This window comes from Diaphorina citri, unplaced genomic scaffold (genome assembly GCF_000475195.1).
Source record: "Diaphorina citri unplaced genomic scaffold, Diaci psyllid genome assembly version 1.1 scaffold1700, whole genome shotgun sequence".
Classification (NCBI taxonomy): Eukaryota; Metazoa; Arthropoda; class Insecta; order Hemiptera; family Psyllidae; genus Diaphorina; species Diaphorina citri.
Window position 1 is genome coordinate 48,398 of NW_007379126.1, and position 20,510 is coordinate 68,907.

The 20,510-nt window shown below is 40.5% G+C and overlaps 5 protein-coding genes and 1 long non-coding RNA gene across 10 annotated transcripts in view; 3 read left to right on the forward strand and 3 right to left on the reverse strand.

The window, feature by feature from the left end:
* Positions 1-727: 727 nt before the first annotated feature.
* LOC113470618 lies at positions 728-1,342 on the reverse strand. The gene is made up of 2 exons (XR_003393603.1): positions 1,033-1,342; positions 728-880 (listed from the first exon to the last, which is right to left on the reverse strand). It is a non-coding gene; the product is annotated as an uncharacterized LOC113470618 (long non-coding RNA).
* Positions 1,343-2,085: 743 nt separating this feature from the next.
* On the reverse strand, positions 2,086-11,610 carry LOC103516914 (prostaglandin E synthase-like). Of its 2 annotated transcripts, XM_026829190.1 has the most exons (3): positions 11,415-11,610; positions 7,278-7,283; positions 2,731-3,420 (listed from the first exon to the last, which is right to left on the reverse strand). In XM_026829190.1, exon 3 carries the CDS (start codon positions 3,359-3,361, stop codon positions 2,897-2,899), a length of 465 nt encoding a protein of 154 aa, XP_026684991.1. In that variant the 5' UTR covers positions 3,362-3,420; positions 7,278-7,283; positions 11,415-11,610; the 3' UTR covers positions 2,731-2,896. The 2 variants fall into 2 exon arrangements, with proteins under 2 accessions (XP_008480125.1, XP_026684991.1); XM_008481903.3 differs by lacking the exons at positions 7,278-7,283; positions 11,415-11,610 and adding an exon at positions 2,086-2,678 and having other exon boundaries at positions 2,881-3,597.
* LOC103516915 lies at positions 5,794-19,450 on the forward strand. 4 transcript variants are annotated; one of them, XM_026829187.1, is made up of 5 exons: positions 5,794-5,941; positions 15,248-15,330; positions 15,459-15,714; positions 16,479-16,700; positions 18,705-19,450. In XM_026829187.1, the coding sequence occupies exons 3-5, from the start codon at positions 15,532-15,534 to the stop codon at positions 19,194-19,196; spliced, it is 897 nt and encodes a 298-aa protein (XP_026684988.1). In that variant the 5' UTR covers positions 5,794-5,941; positions 15,248-15,330; positions 15,459-15,531; the 3' UTR covers positions 19,197-19,450. The 4 variants fall into 4 exon arrangements, with proteins under 4 accessions (XP_026684988.1, XP_026684989.1, XP_026684990.1 ...); XM_026829188.1 differs by having other exon boundaries at positions 15,268-15,330; XM_026829189.1 differs by having other exon boundaries at positions 5,850-5,868; positions 15,268-15,330.
* LOC113470617 lies at positions 11,628-12,200 on the forward strand. Its single transcript, XM_026829192.1, has one exon. The coding sequence runs from the start codon at positions 11,696-11,698 to the stop codon at positions 12,080-12,082; it is 387 nt and encodes a 128-aa protein (XP_026684993.1). The 5' UTR covers positions 11,628-11,695; the 3' UTR covers positions 12,083-12,200.
* Positions 13,711-14,646, forward strand: LOC113470619. The gene is made up of 2 exons (XM_026829193.1): positions 13,711-13,958; positions 14,341-14,646. The coding sequence occupies exons 1-2, from the start codon at positions 13,767-13,769 to the stop codon at positions 14,644-14,646; spliced, it is 498 nt and encodes a 165-aa protein (XP_026684994.1). The 5' UTR covers positions 13,711-13,766.
* A 68-nt stretch (positions 19,451-19,518) lies between the features above and the next one.
* LOC108253387 overlaps positions 19,519-20,510 on the reverse strand; it is a 1,978-nt gene continuing 986 nt past the window's right edge. The window contains exon 2 of the mRNA XM_026829194.1: positions 19,519-20,508. Within this exon, the coding sequence (XP_026684995.1) occupies positions 19,523-20,508 (986 nt within the window). The 3' untranslated portion in view covers positions 19,519-19,522. The remainder of the gene's footprint in view (positions 20,509-20,510) is intronic.

Sequence of the window (20,510 nt, forward strand, 5' to 3'; positions counted from 1 at the left end):
ATCTAGACATCTAGAGATATTAACATAACATATTAGGATAATATAAAAGAAAAATCTTGAGAAAATGAGAAAAATTCTCAGTAGATTTCAAATTTTCAAAATCAAAAGGAAACACATTTTCATTTGAAAATACCATTAATCTTCTCCCATCCTCCTTTCAATTTTCCGATAAATAGAATTGGAATTTTCTTTTCCACCCAGGTGATGTGTACAAAGTAAGTGAGTTGTAAAAAGTAAATGCCTTTTTTTTCAGTGGACTACTGAGTCAATTAGTCAGATCACAACTCTCTATACAGAATTACATGTATCAGGATCTTTAAAGAAGTGAGTTGTAAAAAATAAATGCCTTTTTTTTTCAGTGGACTACTGAGTCAATTAGTCAGATCACAACTCTCTATACAGAATTACATGTATCAGGATCTTTAAAGAGAATTAGGTACATGTATGTATTAGGATCTGACTTACTGACTGAGTAGTTCACTTAAAAGAGTAGTTCTTTTTTATAACTCACTCACTTTTTACACATCTCTGGTGTGGAAAGGCTTATGGTGGATTTCACCAATGACTTAATGAGAGATTTTACTAATGGGGGACTTTTTAATAGTGTAAAAAGGAGGACTTTTTAAAAGCTCCTGTTTGGATCCTTAAAAACTCCTTTTTTGATCATTAAAAATTCTCCCATTAGTGAAATCTCTCGTTAAGTCATTGGTGAAATCCACCATTAATATTTTCTGGTGTAATGTAGGAGTTACCCAGCCCATGTTGTGTTGTACATAGGACAATATATTAGTCAGGGTCCAGGGTATCGTCCACATTCATTCCTATAGTCTCGAGCGTATGGTTTCACCTAGAGATGAGTGAGTTGAAAAAAAGAACTACTCTTTTCAATGGACGACTCAGTCAATGAGTCAGATCCTAACACCCTTTATTATTAAGAGTTGAATGAGTTACATGTTTTATTTAGGATCTGACTCACTGAGTAGTTCAATGAAAAGAGTAGTTCTTTTTTGACAACTCGCCCACAAGAACTACTCTTTTCAATGGACGACTCAGTCAATGAGTCAGATCCTAACACCCTTTATTAATAAGGAGTTGAATGAGTTACATGTTTTATTTAGGATCTGACTCACTGAGTAGTTCAATGAAAAGAGTAGTTCTTTTTTGACAACTCGCCCACTCGTTACTCGATCGAAACCATACCTGGCAATCTCTTTTAGCCGTTGTAAAGTGTATTCTACCTACTTATTATTATCTACTACTCTTGTAGAAATATTTGACTTGTGTGTATCTTTAAACCCTCCCTCTCACTCCCCCCAGGGATGTGTGAAGAGTGAGTGAGTTATATACACTTTTAGCCGTTGTAAAGTGTATTCTACCTACTTATTATTATCTACTACTCTTGTAGAAATATTGGACTTGTGTGTATCTTTAAACCCTCCCTCTCACTCCCCCCAGGGATGTGTGAAGAGTGAGCTAGTTATATACAAAAAAGAACTACCCAGTCAGTGAGTCAGACCAAAAATAACTCTCAAATCCCAATAGGAGGTATAGAGAGTTAGGATCTGTCCCATTGACGGAATGGTCCTCTGAAAAGAGTAGTTCTTTTTTTAACACACTCACTCTTTACAAATCTTTACCCCCTTGTTCTTCGTTCCCTCTTCACTTCTTCCTTTCTCTTTTCTTTTATATCTTTTTTTTCGAAAGAAAATCTTTTCAACTTATTAAAAAAATAAAATTCAGAAAATGACTTTTTTATTTAAAATAAAATGGTATTTTTTTCTTTCTTTCCTTAAACTTGGAAAGAGGGTAGGTACTCTCAGCCACATGCTGCTGATGTAAATCGGATTTCAAGTTTCGGTTGTAAGCGCTAGGTCGTGGGTTCGATTCCCGCACGAGCGACAGGCGGGTACACGACGTGATGCGGTAAAAAACGAGCTTCCTCTAATATATATTTCTCATTAAGGGAATTGATATTTATTAGAGGAAGGTCTTATTAAGCATTCTTCAGACCTGAAATAATCACTTTTGTGGCACCAAATATTGTCTAATGTTTTTAGAAAGGGAATAAAGTACGAAAAACCCTGGTCAATTTTAAACAAATAACACTTGGGTATGATTTATTTCATTGATAATGGTTATAGCTGGTAGGCAGAGATCTGAAGTGATCAAATTCAATTTTGTAATAAAAATAAAGTACTTACCTACATTATTTTACACTAAGTAATAAACAATAAGAAGTATTTGTAATATTAACGAGCAGATATCTACTTTGCAAACAATGTAAACAAGACAGGAAACAATGTTTCCTTATGAAAATTCAAAATGAACTACACTGCCTGTTGCACAAAACAACAATACACTTGCACTACTTGATCTTGTATCTGATTAAAATGTGCAGTCGGTTCATAACTGACCTTATGCCACTTTTCAGGGAGTTGATTGAAATATTTCAAATCACACCCTTGTGCAATTTAAAACAAAATACAAAATTTGACTTGGAGGAATACATCCTCAGGATATGGCCAGTGCCCCCTGATGTGTAAAGAGTGAGTCATATAAAACAAATAGCCTCTCAGGGGATAGACCTGAGTATTCCACTGAAGAGCGCATTTCTTTTTTATAACTCCACTTAATTTTCACACGTCTTTAGCGGCTGCTACTTATTATTATCCAGTCACCAGAGAATATCTTCTCCTAATAGAAATAAAATTCTCAGGATATGGCCAGTGCCTCCTGATGTGTAAAGAGTGAGTCATATAAAACAAATAGCCTCTCAGGGGATAGACCTGAGTATTCCACTGAAAAGCGCATTTCTTTTTTATTAACTCCACTTAATTTTCACACGTCTTTAGCGTCTGCTACTTATTACTATCCAGTCACCAGAGAATATCTTCTCCTAATAGAAATAAAGAGCCGCCTGCACGGCCATGTAGATGTTAATAATATACCCCACAGACCACACGATGGCCCTGGTAGGCTGCGGCATCACGACCACAGCATACACGACCGTATACACAATCCGACTGACCGCGTACACAAGGAACAGCGTCTGCGCAAGCCACGGACTAGGGTTCGTGCACATGTACGCGAACGCTGCCGTGAAGAAGAACGGAATGTTTTCAAGGTCGTTGGCGTGCGCGCGCCGCGTGCGTTCAACATCGGGATCGTCCTTGATACATTTCGCGCCGCGGGCGAGAACAGTGTCTTCTGGACTGATGAATACTCTCTTCCTGAACCTCTGGCGCGCGGTGAGGAGAGAGGAGAAGAGGACTTTGACTATAAGGATGCTCATGTAGAAGAGATAGGCGCGGAATACCGGGTTGGATAAGTCCATGATGGATGTAATGGAGGTGTTTGCCATGGTGATGGTTTGTAGAGGTCGATTGTTTTACACTTGACGTTGTTGTTGTTGTTGTTGTAGCGGCTTTAGCTATGACCGAAAGGTGATGACAAAAGAGAGAATGTTACACTTGACGTGGTATTGATTAGTTCAAATGTTGTTTTATTATTTATTTATAATATGTAGGTTATAGGTAGGTATTTATTTGAACTTATTTACTTTTTGATAGGTAACTGAAAACAAAATTGGAAACAGTTCTCGTTTCAATAAGCCGGTTAAGAGATATCAGATTCACTTAATTATTACTTTATTACCTAACAGATTAGTAAACACCTGCTCAGAATTCCGATCTTTCCAGTAATGAAAAATTAAAATTAGTTGTTATCGGATTTATTATTTATTTATTTTATTTTATAAGTTTCCATTTATTGGTTTTTCAGAACAACTCTCTCATCAAATAAATAGTTAACAAACGGTATACCCATCCGTAAAAGCCGGAGCTTGTGCCACGGATGGGGAGAACTAGATAAATCAGAATATTTCAAAAACAAGTGTCCAGCGTTATTCTTTCCAGAAATAAATTACATACCTAACTCGCGTATTCTTTTTTTTTTTTTTTAAGAGGTTTGACAGAGGGAACTGTAACTGCTATGGTCTTATCGTCCCGAAATCGAAGAGAGAAGGAAGACAGGATAGGAGAAACCCAGCCGTTCCGAGAACGAACATTATCCCATCAGGATAAAATCCGCCCCGGGCGGGAATCGAACCCGCGGCCTAGAGCTTACAAGGCATTACATCAAAATGATCTTCACAGCAATAATAGCTACCTTTTAGGGATATTTTGGTTCTTCTTACAATAGCAGACCATTTATTTCTCACTTTTCCTGATTGCACAGAGAAGAAGAGTTTCTCAGGATTTCTCTTTTTAGTGCTTGGACATTTGGGTACAATACAATATGCCAATGATGTGGTGGTCATTTTTAGAGTTATTTAATTAATTTCAATCTCTATCACTTTGGAAAATGTACTATTTAAAAAACTCTCTTTCAAAGCTACTGATAAGCCCTACGTTGAAGCAGGCATGGTTTACGACCTCGCATGAACTGACGTCATCACGAGAAAATGGCTGCCCGCGAAAATTTTGTGCGTTTCAAAATTCGGAAATTTCAAACGAAGATTTCTCCTCTTAGGAAGCCTCAAATGAATTTTTAAGCATTTCTATTGAAATCAGCGTGTTTCGAACTTCCTTTATCAGCGAAGAAAAAAAAAAGTGGTTGTGCCCCATTTAAAAATTTATATTTTTGTTTTTATAATTTGTGTATTATTTTTTGTTAGAGAAAGATATTCTTTTTTATATATAATTTTATCTGTGAAAATCCTCCAAAACTATTTTTATTTTAGTTAGTCCTTTTTTATTTAATTACGAGGAAAAACTATTATGTTTTTATCTGTGAAAATCCTCCAAAACTATTTTTATTTTAGTTAGTCCTTTTTTATTTAATTACGAGGAAAAACTATTATGTTATGCTCAATTTATTTTTGTTTCAATTGTTTTATTATTACGTACTGTTTATTTTGTATTTTTTTCTTTGTTGTCATTTTGGAAATCTCCCTTTTCAAGTTTATGTGCAACATTCATTCCAATGACTGTTTCCTATTCGGAGGATGGATAATATAATTCATCTTTTACTCATCCTGAACTAGGTTGACTGCTAATACGTATTGTGGCTACCATTTTAAGCTGTCTGGCTTTGGTAACTGGAAAAGGCTTCATTAGTTCCCAAATGTGCCCTAAGTTCAAAATGCCATGTAAAATGATTCCATGATACAATTCATTTTTGTTTGTGTCCCCAAGCATTTTGTTTCGCGGATTTCGATTAACGAAGAAATTTCTAAAGAAGACCTAATGTAGGTACTGAAAATCAAAAAATATTTTCAAGAGGTTTGATAGAGGGAAAGTAACAACGGAGATCTTATTGTCCTGAAATCGAATAGAGGAGGAAGACAGGTTAGGAGAAAACTAACCTTTCCACTGTCCGGGGCGAACTTTATCCTAAAGAGCTCGTTCTCGGAACGGTTGCCTTTCGCCTATCCTGTTCTCTTTTTCTCCTCGATTTAGGTATGAATCTATGTTGTCGAGGCAGTATGGAAGGTTCAGTCGACATCGATCGATGTCAATCGACGGCTGGTCGACTATGTGTGGACACACCTTCAGAGTCTCAGTCCCACCAGAGGTAATAATTCCTGAAGACGGCCCTTACTGCCCTCAGTATGAACGTTAATATACAGTTCAATAAAGTGGGGGAACTCACAGGCTTGACATGAGATTAGTTGCGCGGTATGGGTTTGCGCAACCACTGTGTCGTGCAAGCTTCTTTCATGCATCGAGCCCCCCTTCCTTCATGCATCAGTTTTGCTTCGAGTTAATTCAGTTCAGTCATTCGTCATTCAGTGTTACATTTCGCGTTGGACGTGAAAGTATATTCTTCATCAGATACATGGTGGCCCAGCGTTCCCTGACGAATTTGGTTTGCACATAACTTTGTTATAACTTGTCGTAGCTTGTTGAAACGAACATCACTGAGTTCAGAACAAAATAAGGTTTAGTAATTTATTATGGAGTCCTGGACCCCGGAACATCGAGCTTTCGTTGTGAAGGCATTTTTAGAAAACGGCCAATCTGTGATTATTGCTCAGAGGAAGCACATTTCGCGTTGGACGTGAAAGTATATTCTTCGTCAGATCCATGGTGGCCCAGCGTTACCTGACGAATTTGATTTGCACATAACTTTGTTATAACTTGTCGTAGCTTGTTGAAACAAACATCACCGAGTTCAGAACAAAATAAGGTTTAGTAATTTACTTATAATTTATAATGGAGTCCTGGACCCCGGAACATCGAGCTTTCGCTGTGAAGGCATTTTTAGAAAACGGCCAATCTGTGACTATTGCTCAGAGGAAGTTTCGTAAACACTTTCATATTGGTGCTAATGGAAAAGTTCCTACTCGGAATACCGTTCTGCTTTGGGTTAAAAACTTTCGTGAGACGGGTCTTTATGTGGATTTTCTACATTATCCTCATCACGAATACTTTCAGAAGATTCTTTGGGTTCCTCTTTTTCAATAGATAAACAGTCCGGCTCATCTACTGAGGGATCAGCTTCTTCGTAAACACTTTCATATTGGTGCTAATGGAAAAGTTCCTACTCGGAATACCGTTCTGCTTTGGGTTAAAAACTTTCGTGAGACGGGTTTCGTAAACACTTTCATATTGGTGCTTATGGAAAAGTTCCTACTCGGAATACCGTTCTGCTTTGGGTTAAAAACTTTCGTGAGACGGGTTCTGTCTTGAAGAAGAAGCCAGGAGGTCCCACCACACGATTTACAATCCGTTTCAGTTTCCCCAAATATTCTCAACCTGGCTTCATCATATTCCCGTTGCCTTTGTTCCAGAGTTTTGATTAGCTGTTCGCTTCTATTTTCTGCTAGTCTGTGATTCGAACCTTCCGGTCGTTTCAGAATTGCCGTTTCAGTTTCCCCAAATATTCTCAACCTGGCTTCATCATATTCTCGTTGCCTTTGTTCCAGAGTTTTGATTAGCTGTTCGCTTCTATTTTCTGCTAGTCTGTGATTCGAACCTTCCGGTCGTTTCAGAATTGTCACATTTTGCAGAGTTTCTTCTTCTTTTGCTCCTTTTTGTGGATTTTCTCCATTGTCCTCATCACGAATACTTTCAGAAGATTCTTTGGGTTCCTCTTTTTCAATAGATAAACAGTCCGGCTCATCTACTGAGGGATCAGCTTTACCTAAACTTTCAGATCGTGTTGGAATGGAAATGGACTTTGTCGTTTCTTTATCTTCTAAGAGATCTCTGATGGGTATCACTTGTTGAACATTGGCCACTGAAGGTACTTCCTTGGAGTTTATTGTTACCAAGGTTGTTTCAAAAACGTCAGTTCTTTCAATTTTGCTATCCACATCGCCAAAATTTATGTTTGAAGGTGTAGTTTTTTCAGCTTTTGAACTTTGGGGTCTTGCTAAAATTTTAATTTGTTTGCTGCTTCCTTTACTCTCCTGAGAGAGGTTGACAAGTCTTTCGTTCAAACCGTCTGGTTCATTTCCGTTCATCTTGTCTATTTCATTATGAGGATTCAGTTTACTTATACACTTTTGGCTTTCTCTGTCATTTGATATACCTTCCATTTGATGAATATTGGGCTTGTTTTCTCTTTTTACATCATTACCATTTTCTTTTACAATAAGTACGTCACAATCATTTACAGTCAATTTGATTTCCTGGCTTGAGTTTACTTTGTAATTTTCTTGAACTTTTGCTTCGATTCTTTTGATCTCTTCCTTTGTGGTATTGCTCTGAGGTCTTTTCAAGATTGTTATACCTTTGATGGTCATTGTGCTCATGGTTGTTCCTTCCTTACATCATCATTACCATTTTCTTTTACAATAAGTACGTCACAATCGTTTACAGTCAATTTGATTTCCTGGCTTGAGTTTACTTTGTAATTTTCTTGAACTTTTGTTTCGATTCTTTTGCTCTCTTCCTTTGTGGTATTGCTCTGAGGTCTTTTCAAGATTGTTATACCTTTGATGGTCATTGTGCTCATGGTTGTTCCTTCCTTACAAAGTTAGATGTTAGACAGTGGTAAAAACCTAATAGCTCAGTAATCCGTTTTATAATATGCAAACAGAGTGATGAAGACAAAAAGCTCGTCAGGTAAATAAGGGGGCGCGAGTTCAATCTCGACCGAAGGTCTTTTTTTTTGACAGGGTCGATAGAGCGATAGAGGGAACCGCAACAACGCAGTTCTTATCGTCTTATAATGGGAGAGAGGGAGGAGGTCAGAACGAACGAACCCTAACTGTTTAGGATAAAGTTCGCCCCAGGTTGGAACTGAATCCGCCACCCAACGCGAGGGATTGGACTTGTGCCCTCGATAAACATATTTTGAGAATTTTCAATAAAAAAATGCCTCCTTTTTTTGTACTTTTTTTATATGAGCTTCGTCTTCCCAAGGAATACTTCTGATGATTTTTACGTTCCTCCCTCAAACTCGTGGACACTGGATGGAAAAATTAGTACTTACTCTACGCATGATAGCAATGGCTTCCAGGGATAGATAAAGTTCGCCCCAGGTTGGAACTGAATCCGCGACCCAACGCTAGGGATTGGACTTGTGCCCTCGATAAACATATTTTGAGAGTTTTCAATCAAAAAATGCCTCCTTTTTTGTACTTTTTTTTATATGAGCTTCGTCTTCCCAAGGAATACTTCTGACAATTTTTACGTTCCTCCCTCAAACTCGTGGACACTGGATGGAAAAATTAGTACTTACTCTACGCATGATAGCAATGGCTTCCAGGGATAAAAGTGATCGATTTTTCCTTCAACATTGGATCTGAAAGTGAATAAGGAAAGTTAGGTTGGGGTTTTAATTAATGTGTAAGAGTTCTTGGTCCTATCAAAATGACAAGTGGGAATCCTCCTCTTTGTTCCTCCGTTCAACTTGAGGTGTATTTTCCGTTCGGAATTTTCCCTCTTCTGAAGCTCGTTTTCTTCTCTTTCCTATGGTTTAGTACAGGTGCTATCATGCCAAAATAGGGGAAACGAACTTCAGAAGAGGAGAAATTGTGAAAGGAGAATACAGCTTTGGCAAATTTAAATCTATAACACTCAAGACATGCAGTCAAATGGTAAAAGTACTTACAAAGAAGTCATCCTAACCCAGAAGTAGCAGAAACAGAAACAGGAATCCTCTTTGTTCCTCCGTTCAACTTGAGGTGTATTTTCCGTTCGGAATTTTCCCTCTTCTGAAGCTCGTTTTCCTCTCTTTCCTATGGTTTAGTACAGGTGCTATCATGCCAAAATAGGGAAAACGAACTTCATAAGAGGAAAAATTGCGAAAGGAGAATACAGCTTTGGTAATTTTAAATCTATAACACTCAAGGCATGCAGTCAAATGGTAAAAGTACTTACAAAGAAGTCATCCTAACCCAGAAGTAGCAGAAACAGAAACCTGGGCAATCCAGCCTTCCGGTCTTCTTATACAAATTGTAAAACCACAGTCGTAAAACTACTGCAAGCTGTGGGGACAACAAGATGTAAAACTTGTAATTAAAAACTGAGGCTACATGAAACAGTCGATTCCTTTCCAAAACACAGCTTTCTTATACAAATTGTAAAACCACAGTCGTAAAACTACTGCAAGCTGTGGGGACAACAAGATGTAAAACTTGTAATTAAAAACTGAGGAAAGTGATTGCTTTCGTGTTTATAATGTAGGGGGAATTTGTAGACTGAAAACTATGACTGAGGTCAAAAATATTTTGGCCAGAATATCGAGTTGTTTCACTTAACGTGTTTTTCGTAAGCTGCGTTTAGAGCGGGTAAGACAAGGTAGGCGGGTTCGATTCCCGCCCGGCGCGTATTTTATCCTGAAGGGATAAGGTTCGTTCTCGGAACGGCTGGCTTTCTCCTATCCTGCCTTTATTCTCTCTTCGATTTCGGTACTCTTAAAAAAATAAAAGACTAGGTACGATTTTCACTTGTACGGCGTGATGCAACGTCACACATTTTTGTTTTATATGGGTCTAAAGTCACTGTAGTCTAAAGCTCACGGTTTTTACTGACGAGGGTTTCACCCTACATTCGGGAGAAAAGCAGCGCGATTGGTCACACATCCGGATACCAAACACACGCAACGTAGCGGCAATCAAGGATACTCCAGAGGTAGGAGGATTTTATTGTTAAAATTCCTCCGATTAAATAAATGTAAAAAAAAAAAAAAAAATACTCCCATGGGAATCGAACCCGGGACTTGTGTCCGGTCAATAGGTACCTACCTAAAACGCCTACGTCTTGACGTTCAAGTGACCAGTTCAATTCCCTCCTGGGGTAAATATTTCCTATGACTACCAGACAAATAAGAGTACGAGCGAGTACAAGAAACTAGATAAATATTGAGCACTACGGTTTATTTAATACAAATTTATTCAACATTAATTTCATTACTGTTAGTTACAAATAAAATGATCCAAGAAAAAAAAAAGGAAGTTCATCTTACAAATATGTGCAGAAAACGAAGGATTAGAGAAAGAAAAACATAGCTCAAAGGTTTTTTGACATTTTTCGTCAAAATGAAGTGTTGCAAATTCGAGGGCCGTCGATCGATGTGAATCGACGTTGATTGACGGCCGGTCGACTATGTTTGGACACATCTATAGACATTTTTCGGATGCCTATGTCATAAACGGCTTCCATAAAGGGAGCACGGGTTTGGTTTTTTCGTAACCACCAAAGGAGGCGCGGCATTACCAGCGTTAAAAGATTTAATTGAAAATCAGAAGAAATAACTAATTTAGAAGCAAGCACACTTCGATACCGTCTCCCAAACACGAACATTCTGGCTTGCTTTTAGAATAAGAACAATACTGAAGTAACAAGATATAGAACAACTCTAACAAACTATCTAAGGGAGCAAAGGTTTGGTTTTTTCGTAACCACCAGAGGAGGCGGCGGCATTACCAGCGTTAAAAGATTTAATTGAAAATCAGAAGGAATAACTAATTTTGAAGCAAGCACACTTCGATACCATCTCCCAAACACGAACATTCTGGCTTGCTTTTAGAATAAGAACAATACTGAAGTAACAAGATATAGAACAACTCTAACAAACTATCTATCACTTTAGAAAAAGGCACATTATTATCTATGTTTTGGTAAGAATTCCAATTTTTAAATACCTACTTAAAATAATCAAAAAAATACTTATATTTGGTGTTTCCAATATGAGAGACCTGTAGAAAGTCTCCGGGTTCGATGTTTAACATCGACAAAACTTTACACAGGTTTTCTTCTATTTTCGGGTACCTACGAAAATATATTACTTTTCTTATGAAGGGATCAGTAAAAAAAAAAGTTTTATAAATCGATAATAACACAAGAAGAAATACATGATGTAATAGAAGGTAAAAAAATAAATGCAACAATAAAAACAAGGGATTTAGATAATGGTGGCGTACAAGAAAAGATAGTAATGAGTGGATTACGTTCCACTCAGTTGTTGTTGTTGTTGTTGTTGTTGTTGTTGTAGCGGCTTTAGCTATGGCCGAAAGGTGATGACAAAGGAGAGAATGTTACACTTGACGTGGTATTGATTAGTTCAAATGTTGTTTTATTATTTAATTATTTATAGGTAGGTATTTATTTGAACTTATTTACTTTTTGGTAGGTAACTGTAAACAAAATTGGAAACTGTTCTCGTTTCACCTCCTCTTCCCACCCCTCCCCCTATTAAGAGAAAGAGAATCGACCCCATTGAAAAGGCATCATCACATCCAATGACATATCCTCCGTCAACAACAGCATTTCAACAGCCAACAACAGCATTTCAATCTCCCGAAATTAGGGAAGCAGAGTTCCATGCTCAGGCTCAAGTGTGGGCCATTGAGCTGTCCAAAATGCCACCCTCCCAGCAGCTACACGCAAAGAAGGCAATCAATGACATCCTCTATGAGGGACAACTGGGGAATCTGTACCGAAATTCAGTGCGCATTGAGCCCCCACCTGTGTATGCATCTCACCATCAGCATACTGAGCCCAGTCAGACTAATGAGCCCAGGCAGAATCAAGTCTCGTTTGCAACAACCTATCAGAAACCTGATGTGACCAACAATGGGAATGCTACGGATGCCATGAAGATAGAATCTGACATAGATGACTACTGACAGCCCCTTTGTCTGTGAATGGCATAAATTGTGTCGGTCCTAAAAGTTCATGCCAAAGAGTTCTCTGAGCATTCCCCGAGTTTATTAAACACTTTAACATGAAAGTCCTCTAAACCCGGGTATTCGGTAAAGAATTGTATCTATCAAGCTCAGAGTTTATTAAACACTTTAACATGAAAGTCCTCTAAACCCGGGTATTCGGTAAAGAATTGTATCTATGATCTAGTTATCTACTAAATCTGGTTTATGTAAATGTCCATGTATAAAAACCTTGTAAAGAATATACCAACGGAAAATTGCAGATTTAGTTAAAAAGAATTTTTCCATATTTATTTTCATTTCCATTGGTCGATTTATTTTACCTCTCTAACCTGATGGTCTATGTATAAAAACCTTGTAAAGAATATACCAACGCAAAATTGCAGATTTAGTTAAAAAGAATTTTTCCATATTTATTTTCATTTCCATTGGTCGATTTATTTTACCTCTCTAACCTGATGGGCATGTGTTGGCTCAAGATCTAACTTCATTTTCTGTCATGTTGGCATCTAAGTATCCAGATGAGTTCTGGTATACTGTGACGTCACTCATGGTAATTCCATCACCATAATCATGGTCCGATGTGCTATCATAGATGACTAGGTCTGGATCAGGTGCCTCAACAAAGTCGGAAAAACTTCCGTCAAAATCCGTCAAACTTAGGTCGTAGAACCTTGCAAAATCGTCGAAATTTAGATACCCGGGAAACCCGTTGAAATTTGGGGTGGAAAAGTTGTAACTGCTGAAATTTGGGTAAAACATGTCCGCGTACATACCAAAATTTGGGGTGAAATCTGGGGTCAATTCAATTATTTTCAGCGTTAGTGGATCTTCTAATTGTGGGGTTAATGTGAGTACCTAGGTGTTTGCCGCCAAATGGAGGGTAAAACTTTCGTTAGGTACTAAAGACCTTAGTAGTAATAATATATAATAGACTTTTGAGTGGAAGGTAACCACAAGGCGAGGATAACGCCTAAGGCGTTCTCTACCACCTAACCCTTAGAGCTTCATTATTAGGTGGTCAAATGCTCAAATTAATAAGGGGACGCCATTGACAAAGGGACCGAAATTTGGGATGTCGTAGTGGGAGCAATAATAAAGGTTGGTATATTCCATGTCATTGTTATAGAAGCGTCTGAAATTAGGGATCGGCTGGTTATAGTAATGAAGAGGGTGTTGATATCCGTGAGAGTAGACCTCACTGCTTCCTGCTTGTCCAAAGTAGTCATCATAGGTTTCTGGTAGTGTTTCTCTGTGTTCATCTTGACTAGGAACCTCATAGGTCTCCATATCATCTCCTTGTTTCTCAGGACAAAACTCAGGGAAGTCAGGGTTAAATTCATCAATATATGGAGACTCAATGAAATCATCAACAGGGGATGAGGTTTCTTCCACAGGTTCCACATGGACTGACATATTTGCCTCGTGACTTTCAATCACTCGACCAGTCACTTCTGCGTTATTGGATTGTTTATTCTCATCATTACTAACAGTATTGGATTCATTCCCACCACACGATTTACAATCCGTTTCAGTTTCCCCAAATATTCTCAACCTGGCTTCATCATATTCCCGTTGCCTTTAGCCAGGAGGCAGCATAAGGAGTGTTAGAACACCTGGAAACACCGAAACTGTACGCCTAGCAATGCAACAAAGTCCCCGCAGATCTGCAAGACAACACGCGCAGGCTCTTGGATTGTCAAGAACGTCTTTTACACGCATTCTACACGATCTAAACTTTCATCCTCACAAAATAGCTGTTGTTCAGATGCTCAAACCGCAGGATATCACGCGCAGGATTTTATTCTGTAACACTATGAAGAAGATATTGGACGATACAAAATAGCTGTTGTCCAGATGCTAAAACCGCAGGATATCACGCGCAGGATCTTATTCTGTAACACTATGAAGAAGATATTGGACGATGATCCAGACATCCAGCTTTTCATGTCCGATGAGGCTCATTTCCATCTGAATGGGACTTGTGTGTATCTTTAAACCCTCCCTCTCACTCCCCCCAGGGATGTGTGAAGAGTGAGCTAGTTATATACAAAAAAGAACTACCCAGTCAGTGAGTCAGACCAAAAATAACTCTCAAATCCCAATAGGAGGTATAGAGCGTTAGGATCTGTCCCATTGACGGAATAGTCCTCTGAAAAGAGTAGTTCTTTTTTTAACACACTCACTCTTTACAAATCTTTACCCCCTTATTGGACGATGATCCAGACATCCAGCTTTTCATGTCCGACGAGGCTCATTTCCATCTGAATGGGGAAGTCAATAAGCCAAACTGCCGTTATTGGGCTCAGAACAATCCCAGCGAGTTGCATCAACAACCATTGCACTCTGAAAAGGTTACAGCGTGGGCTGCAGTGAAAACTGCCGTTATTGGGCTCAGAACAATCCCAGCGAGTTGCATCAACAACCGTTGCACTCTGAAAAGGTTACAGCGTGGGCTGCAGTGTCAAAATCATGTGTCATTGGACCCTATTTCTTCGAAGAAAATGGAAGAACAGTCACCGTAAACGCCCAACGCTACCTAAGAATGCTAAGGGAATTTCTCGTTCCAGAACTGCGCCGCCGTGGCCTGAGTTGTTCCCGAATTTACTTCCAACAAGATGAAGCGACTTGTCACACTTCAAACGAGTCGATTGCTGAAGTCAAGAGGTTATTTCCTGGAAAGGTTATATCCAAGAGAGGAGATTTTGATTGGCCACCCTGCTCACCTGATCTTAGCTCGTGTGACTTTTTTTTATGGGGCTATCTAAAGAACATGGTATACATTCATAAACCAAGGACTCTGGATGAGTTAAAGGACGCCATCAATCTAGAAATTCGTGCTATACCCCGGGAAATGTTAGGGACAGTGATGTCCAATTTCACACACAAATTAGACGAGTGTATACAAAATGAGGGCCATCATTTGACTAGTGTTTGTTCCACACCTGATCACTATCACAAACAAAATGCCTAAAAAAGTAAACCTCATTTTGTCATCTTTCAAATAAAATAACAAGCTGGGTCCGTCCCTCCGGGAATTTTTTAGTCCGTAGTTTATTCGATCGTGATTAGAGAAAATCAGTACCTATGTACCTACTCTTTTATCTCAAAAATTGAATGTGTAAGATTATTTTAAAAACCGTCAGGTAACGCTGGGCCACCCTGTTAGGAAACAGTATCTTCAAACCTACAACCTGTCCGGCCAATAGGTACCGATTTGACTTTACTTTCATGTAATGATCTTAAATCAAGACTATAGCCCGTTCTCCCTTTATTCCTTTAGGTCACTCATCCATTTATTGGCCTTGCTCGGCGTAGCTTAACATAGATGAAATAGGTACCTACCTAAAACGCCTACGTCTTGACGTTCAAGTGACCAGTTCAATTCCCTCCTGGGGTAAATATTTCCTATGACTACCACTGACCGAACTCTGGGTATGATCGATGCCCGCCATCTTTCCAAAAAGTTCCTAACCGAGTTTATTGAGCTATACAAATCCCTGCCTTGCCTTTGGAAAATCAAGTCCAAAGATTACGTCGACCGAAATAAAAAGAATGCTGCCTATGACTTGATGGTCGAGAAGTTAAGAGAGGTGAGTTCAAGTAATTTACATATTTATCATTAATAATTATTTATTATTATTACATGTTTTTCATGTGTGGGACAGCCCTTCATCCAAGTTTTCTGCTATTTCGCTGGTACCTATTTCAAAGAGCTACTTTTATTTATTTATTATTATTATTACATGTTTTTCATGTGTGGGACAGCCCTTCATCCAAGTTTTCTGCTATTTCGCTGGTACCTATTTCAAAGAGCTACTCACATTGACTTTGATGCAGCCTGAGAAAGGCCGGGAAAAGCCGGCAACACGTGGTTGCCCATAAGGTCACCCGTCTCCCACCTACAAAAATCCGCCCCGGGCGGGAATCGGACCCACAATCTAGCATTTACAAGTCAGACGCTAACTAGGCTGGTGTGATTTATAGTAAAATTATAATTCCAGGTAGACCACATTGACTTTGATGTAGCCTGAGAAAGGCCGGGAAAAGCCGACAACACGTGGTTGCCCATTAGGTCACCCGTCTCCCACCTACAAAAATCCGGGAATCGGACCCACAATCTAGCATTTACAAGTCAGACGCTAACTAGGCTGGTGTGATTTATAGTAAAATTATAATTCCAGGTAGACCCGGAAGCAACTAGGGATGTGGTTACGAAGAAAATCAACTCCCTCCGAAGTTCCTACAGGAAGGAGAGGAAGAAAGTCCTCGACTCTTTATCTGACCCTAGTCTAGCATTTATAAGTCAGACGCTATAACTAGGCTGGTGTGATTTATAGTAAAATTATAATTCCAGGTAGACCCGGAAGCAACAAGGGATGTGGTTACGAAGAAAATCAACTCCCTCCGAAGTTCCTACAGGAAGGAGAGGAAGAAAGTCCTCGACTCTTTATCTGACCCTAACACAGTCGATGTCCATGTTCCTTCCCTCTGGTATTATGAATTACTTACCAGCTTTCTAGCGGACCAAGATAACTACTCTCTACCTGGTTCCCACATGGATGACCTATTTTCTGAGGTAAGTGTCTGATGGTATGGAAAACACAAGGTATGGATTTTTTTTCAAGAGGTTTGACAGAGGGAACTGTAACTGCTAGGGTCTTACTGTCCCGAAATCGAAGAGAGAAGGAAGACAGGATAGGACAAGAGGTTTGACAGAGGGAACTGTAACTGCTAGGGTCTTACTGTCCCGAAATCGAAGAGAGAAGGAAGACAGGATAGGTCAAGAGGTTTGACAGAGGGAACTGTAACTGCTAGGGTCTTACTGTCCCGAAATCGAAGAGAGAAGGAAGACAGGATAGGAGAAAGCCAGCCGTTCCGAGAACGAACATTATCCCATCAGGACCCGCCCCGGGCGGGAATCGAACCCGCGGCCTAGCGCTTACAAGGCAGACGCACTACCAACTAAGCTAACTAGGCTGGCAAAGAGAGAAGGAAGACAGGATAGGAGAAAGCCAGCCGTTCCGAGAACAAACATTATCCCATCAGGATAAAATCCGCCCCGGGAATCGAGCCCGGATAGGAGAAAGCCAGCCGTTCCGAGAACGAACATTATCCCATCAGGATAAAATCCGCCTCGGGCGGGAATCGAGCCCAGTGGCCTAGCGCTTACAAGGCAGACGCACTACCAACTAAGCTAGCTAGGCTGGCTGAACCTTAACTTAATTTATGCCGTAGGACGAAAGCCAGCCGTTCCGAGAACGAACATTATCCCATCAGGATAAAATCCGCCCCGGGCGGGAATCGAACCCGGGACGAAAGCCAGCCGTTCCGAGAACGAACATTATCCCATCAGGATAAAATCCGCCCCGGGCGGGAATCGAAGGATAGGAGAAAGCCAGCCGTTCCGAGAACGAACATTATCCCATCAGGATAAAATCCGCCTCGGGCGGGAATCGAGCCCAGTGGCCTAGCGCTTACAAGGCAGACGCACTACCAACTAAGCTAGCTAGGCTGGCTGAACCTTAACTTAATTTATGCCGTAGGACGAAAGCCAGCCGTTCCGAGAACGAACATTATCCCATCAGGATAAAATCCGCCCCGGGCGGGAATCGAACCCGGGTCTAGCGCGAGCCGTTCCGAGAACGAACATTATCCCATGAGGATAAAATCCGCCCCGGGCGGGAATCGAACTCGCGGCCTAGCGCTTACAGGATAAAATCCGCCCCGGGCGGGAATCGAACCCGCGGCCTAGCGCTTATAACCCGTTCCGAGAACGAACATTATCCCATCAGGATAAAATCCGCCCCGGGCGGGAATCGAACCCGCGGCCTAGGTGTTCCGAGAACGAACATTATCCCATCAGGATAAAATCCGCCCCGGGCGGGAATCGAACCCGCGGCCTAGCGCTTCCATCGAGAACGAACATTATCCCATCAGGATAAAATCCGCCCCGGGCGGGAATCGAACCCGCGGCCTAGCGCTTACAAGGTAGAAGTCTTATCGTCCCGAAATCGAAGAGAGAAGGAAGACAGGATAGGAGGAAAGCCAGCCGTTCCGAGAACGAACATTATCCCCGCCCCGGGCGGGAATCGAACCCGCGGCCTAGCGCTTACAAGGCAGACGCACTACCAACTAAGCTAACTAGGCTGGCTAGGGTATGGATTGCGTGATGACCTAAAACCTACCTCGGTGGCGTAGTGGTCAAGACGCTCGCCTGTTAAACAGGAGGGCGTGGGTTCAATTCCAGCCGAGGCATGGAATTCTATCCTCATTTATTTGCGATACTGACCACATAATAATGGAGCTCTGAGGGGTTAGGTGGTAGAGAACGCCTCCGGCGTTAACCTTGCCTAGTGGTTACCTTCCATTCAAGAGTCTATTATTATTATTAGTGGCTCTAAACAGGAGGGCGTGGGTTCAATTCCAGCCGAGGCAAGGAATTCTATCCTCATTTATTTGCGATATTGACCACATAATAATGGAGCTCTAAGGGGTTAGGTGGTAGAGAACGCCTCCGGCGTTAACCTTGCCTAATGGGTACCTTCCATTCAAGAGTCTATTATTATTATTACATTTTCAGAATGCTGAGACACATACAGAGGTAGTGCTCACAGAGCAATACACCTCCCCACCTCCTCCTCTTCCCACCCCTCCCCCTATTAAGAGAAAGAGAATCGACCCCATTGAAAAGGCAACATCACATCCAATGACATATCCTCCGTCAACAACAGCATTTCAATCTCCCGAAATTAGGGAAGCAGAGTTCCATGCTCAGGCTCAAGTGTGGGCCATTGAGCTGTCCAAAATGCCACCCTCCCAGCAGCTACACGCAAAGAAGGCAATCAATGACATCCTCTATGAGGGACAACTGGGGAATCTGTACCGAAATTCGGTGCGCATTGAGCCCCCACCTGTGTATGCATCTCACCATCAGCATACTGAGCCCAGTCAGACTAATGAGCCCAGGCAGAATCAAGTCTCGTTTGCAACAACCTATCAGAAACCTGATGTGACCAACAATGGGAATGCTACGGATGTCATGAAGATAGAATCTGACATAGATGACTACTGACAGCCCCTTTGTCTGTGAATGGCATAAATTGTGTCGGTCCTAAAAGTTCATGCCAAAGAGTTCTCTGAGCATTCCCCGAGCAAGCTCAGAGTTTATTAAACACTTTAACATGAAAGTCCTCTAAACCCGGGTATTCGGTAAAGAATTGTATCTATGATCTAGTTATCTACTAAATCTGGTTTATGTAAATGTCCATGTATAAAAACCTTGTAAAGAATATACCAACGGAAAATTGCAGATTTAGTTAAAAAGAATTTTTCCATATTTATTTTCATTTCCATTGGTCGATTTATTTTACCTCTCTAACCTGATGGTCATGTGTTGGCTCAAGATCTAACTTCATTTTCTGTCATGTTGGCATCTAAGTATCCAGATGAGTTCTGGTATACTGTGACGTCACTCATGGTAATTCCATCACCATAATCATGGTCCGATGTGCTATCATAGATGACTAGGTCTGGATCAGGTGCCTCAACAAAGTCGGAAAAACTTCCGTCAAAATCCGTCAAACTTAGGTCGTAGAACCTTGCAAAATCGTCGAAATTTAGATACCCGGGAAACCCGTTGAAATTTGGGGTGGAAAAGTTGTAACTGCTGAAATTTGGGTAAAACATGTCCGCGTACATACCAAAATTTGGGGTGAAATCTGGGGTCAATTCACTGCCGAGGGGGATATCGAAATTTGGGACGCCATTGACAAAGGGACCGAAATTTGGGATGTCGTAGTGGGAGCAATAATAAAGGTTGGTATATTCCATGTCATTGTTATAGAAGCGTCTGAAATTAGGGACCGGCTGGTTATAGTAATGAAGAGGGTGTTGATATCCGTGAGAGTAGACCTCACTGCTTCCTGCTTGTTCAAAGTAGTCATCATAGGTTTCTGGTAGTGTTTCTCTGTGTTCATCTTGACTAGGAACCTCATAGGTCTCCATATCATCTCCTTGTTTCTCAGGACAAAACTCAGGGAAGTCAGGATTAAATTCATCAATATATGGAGACTCAATGAAATCATCAACAGGGGATGAGGTTTCTTCCACAGGTTCCACATGGACTGACATATTTGCCTCGTGACTTTCAATCACTCGACCAGTCACTTCTGCGTTATTGGATTGTTTATTCTCATCATTACTAACAGTATTGGATTCATCCGTTTCAGTTTCCCCAAATATTCTCAACCTGGCTTCATCATATTCTCGTTGCCTTTGTTCCAGAGTTTTGATTAGCTGTTCGCTTCTATTTTCTGCTAGTCTGTGATTCGAACCTTCCGGTCGTTTCAGAATTGTCACATTTTGCAGAGTTTCTTCTTCTTTTGCT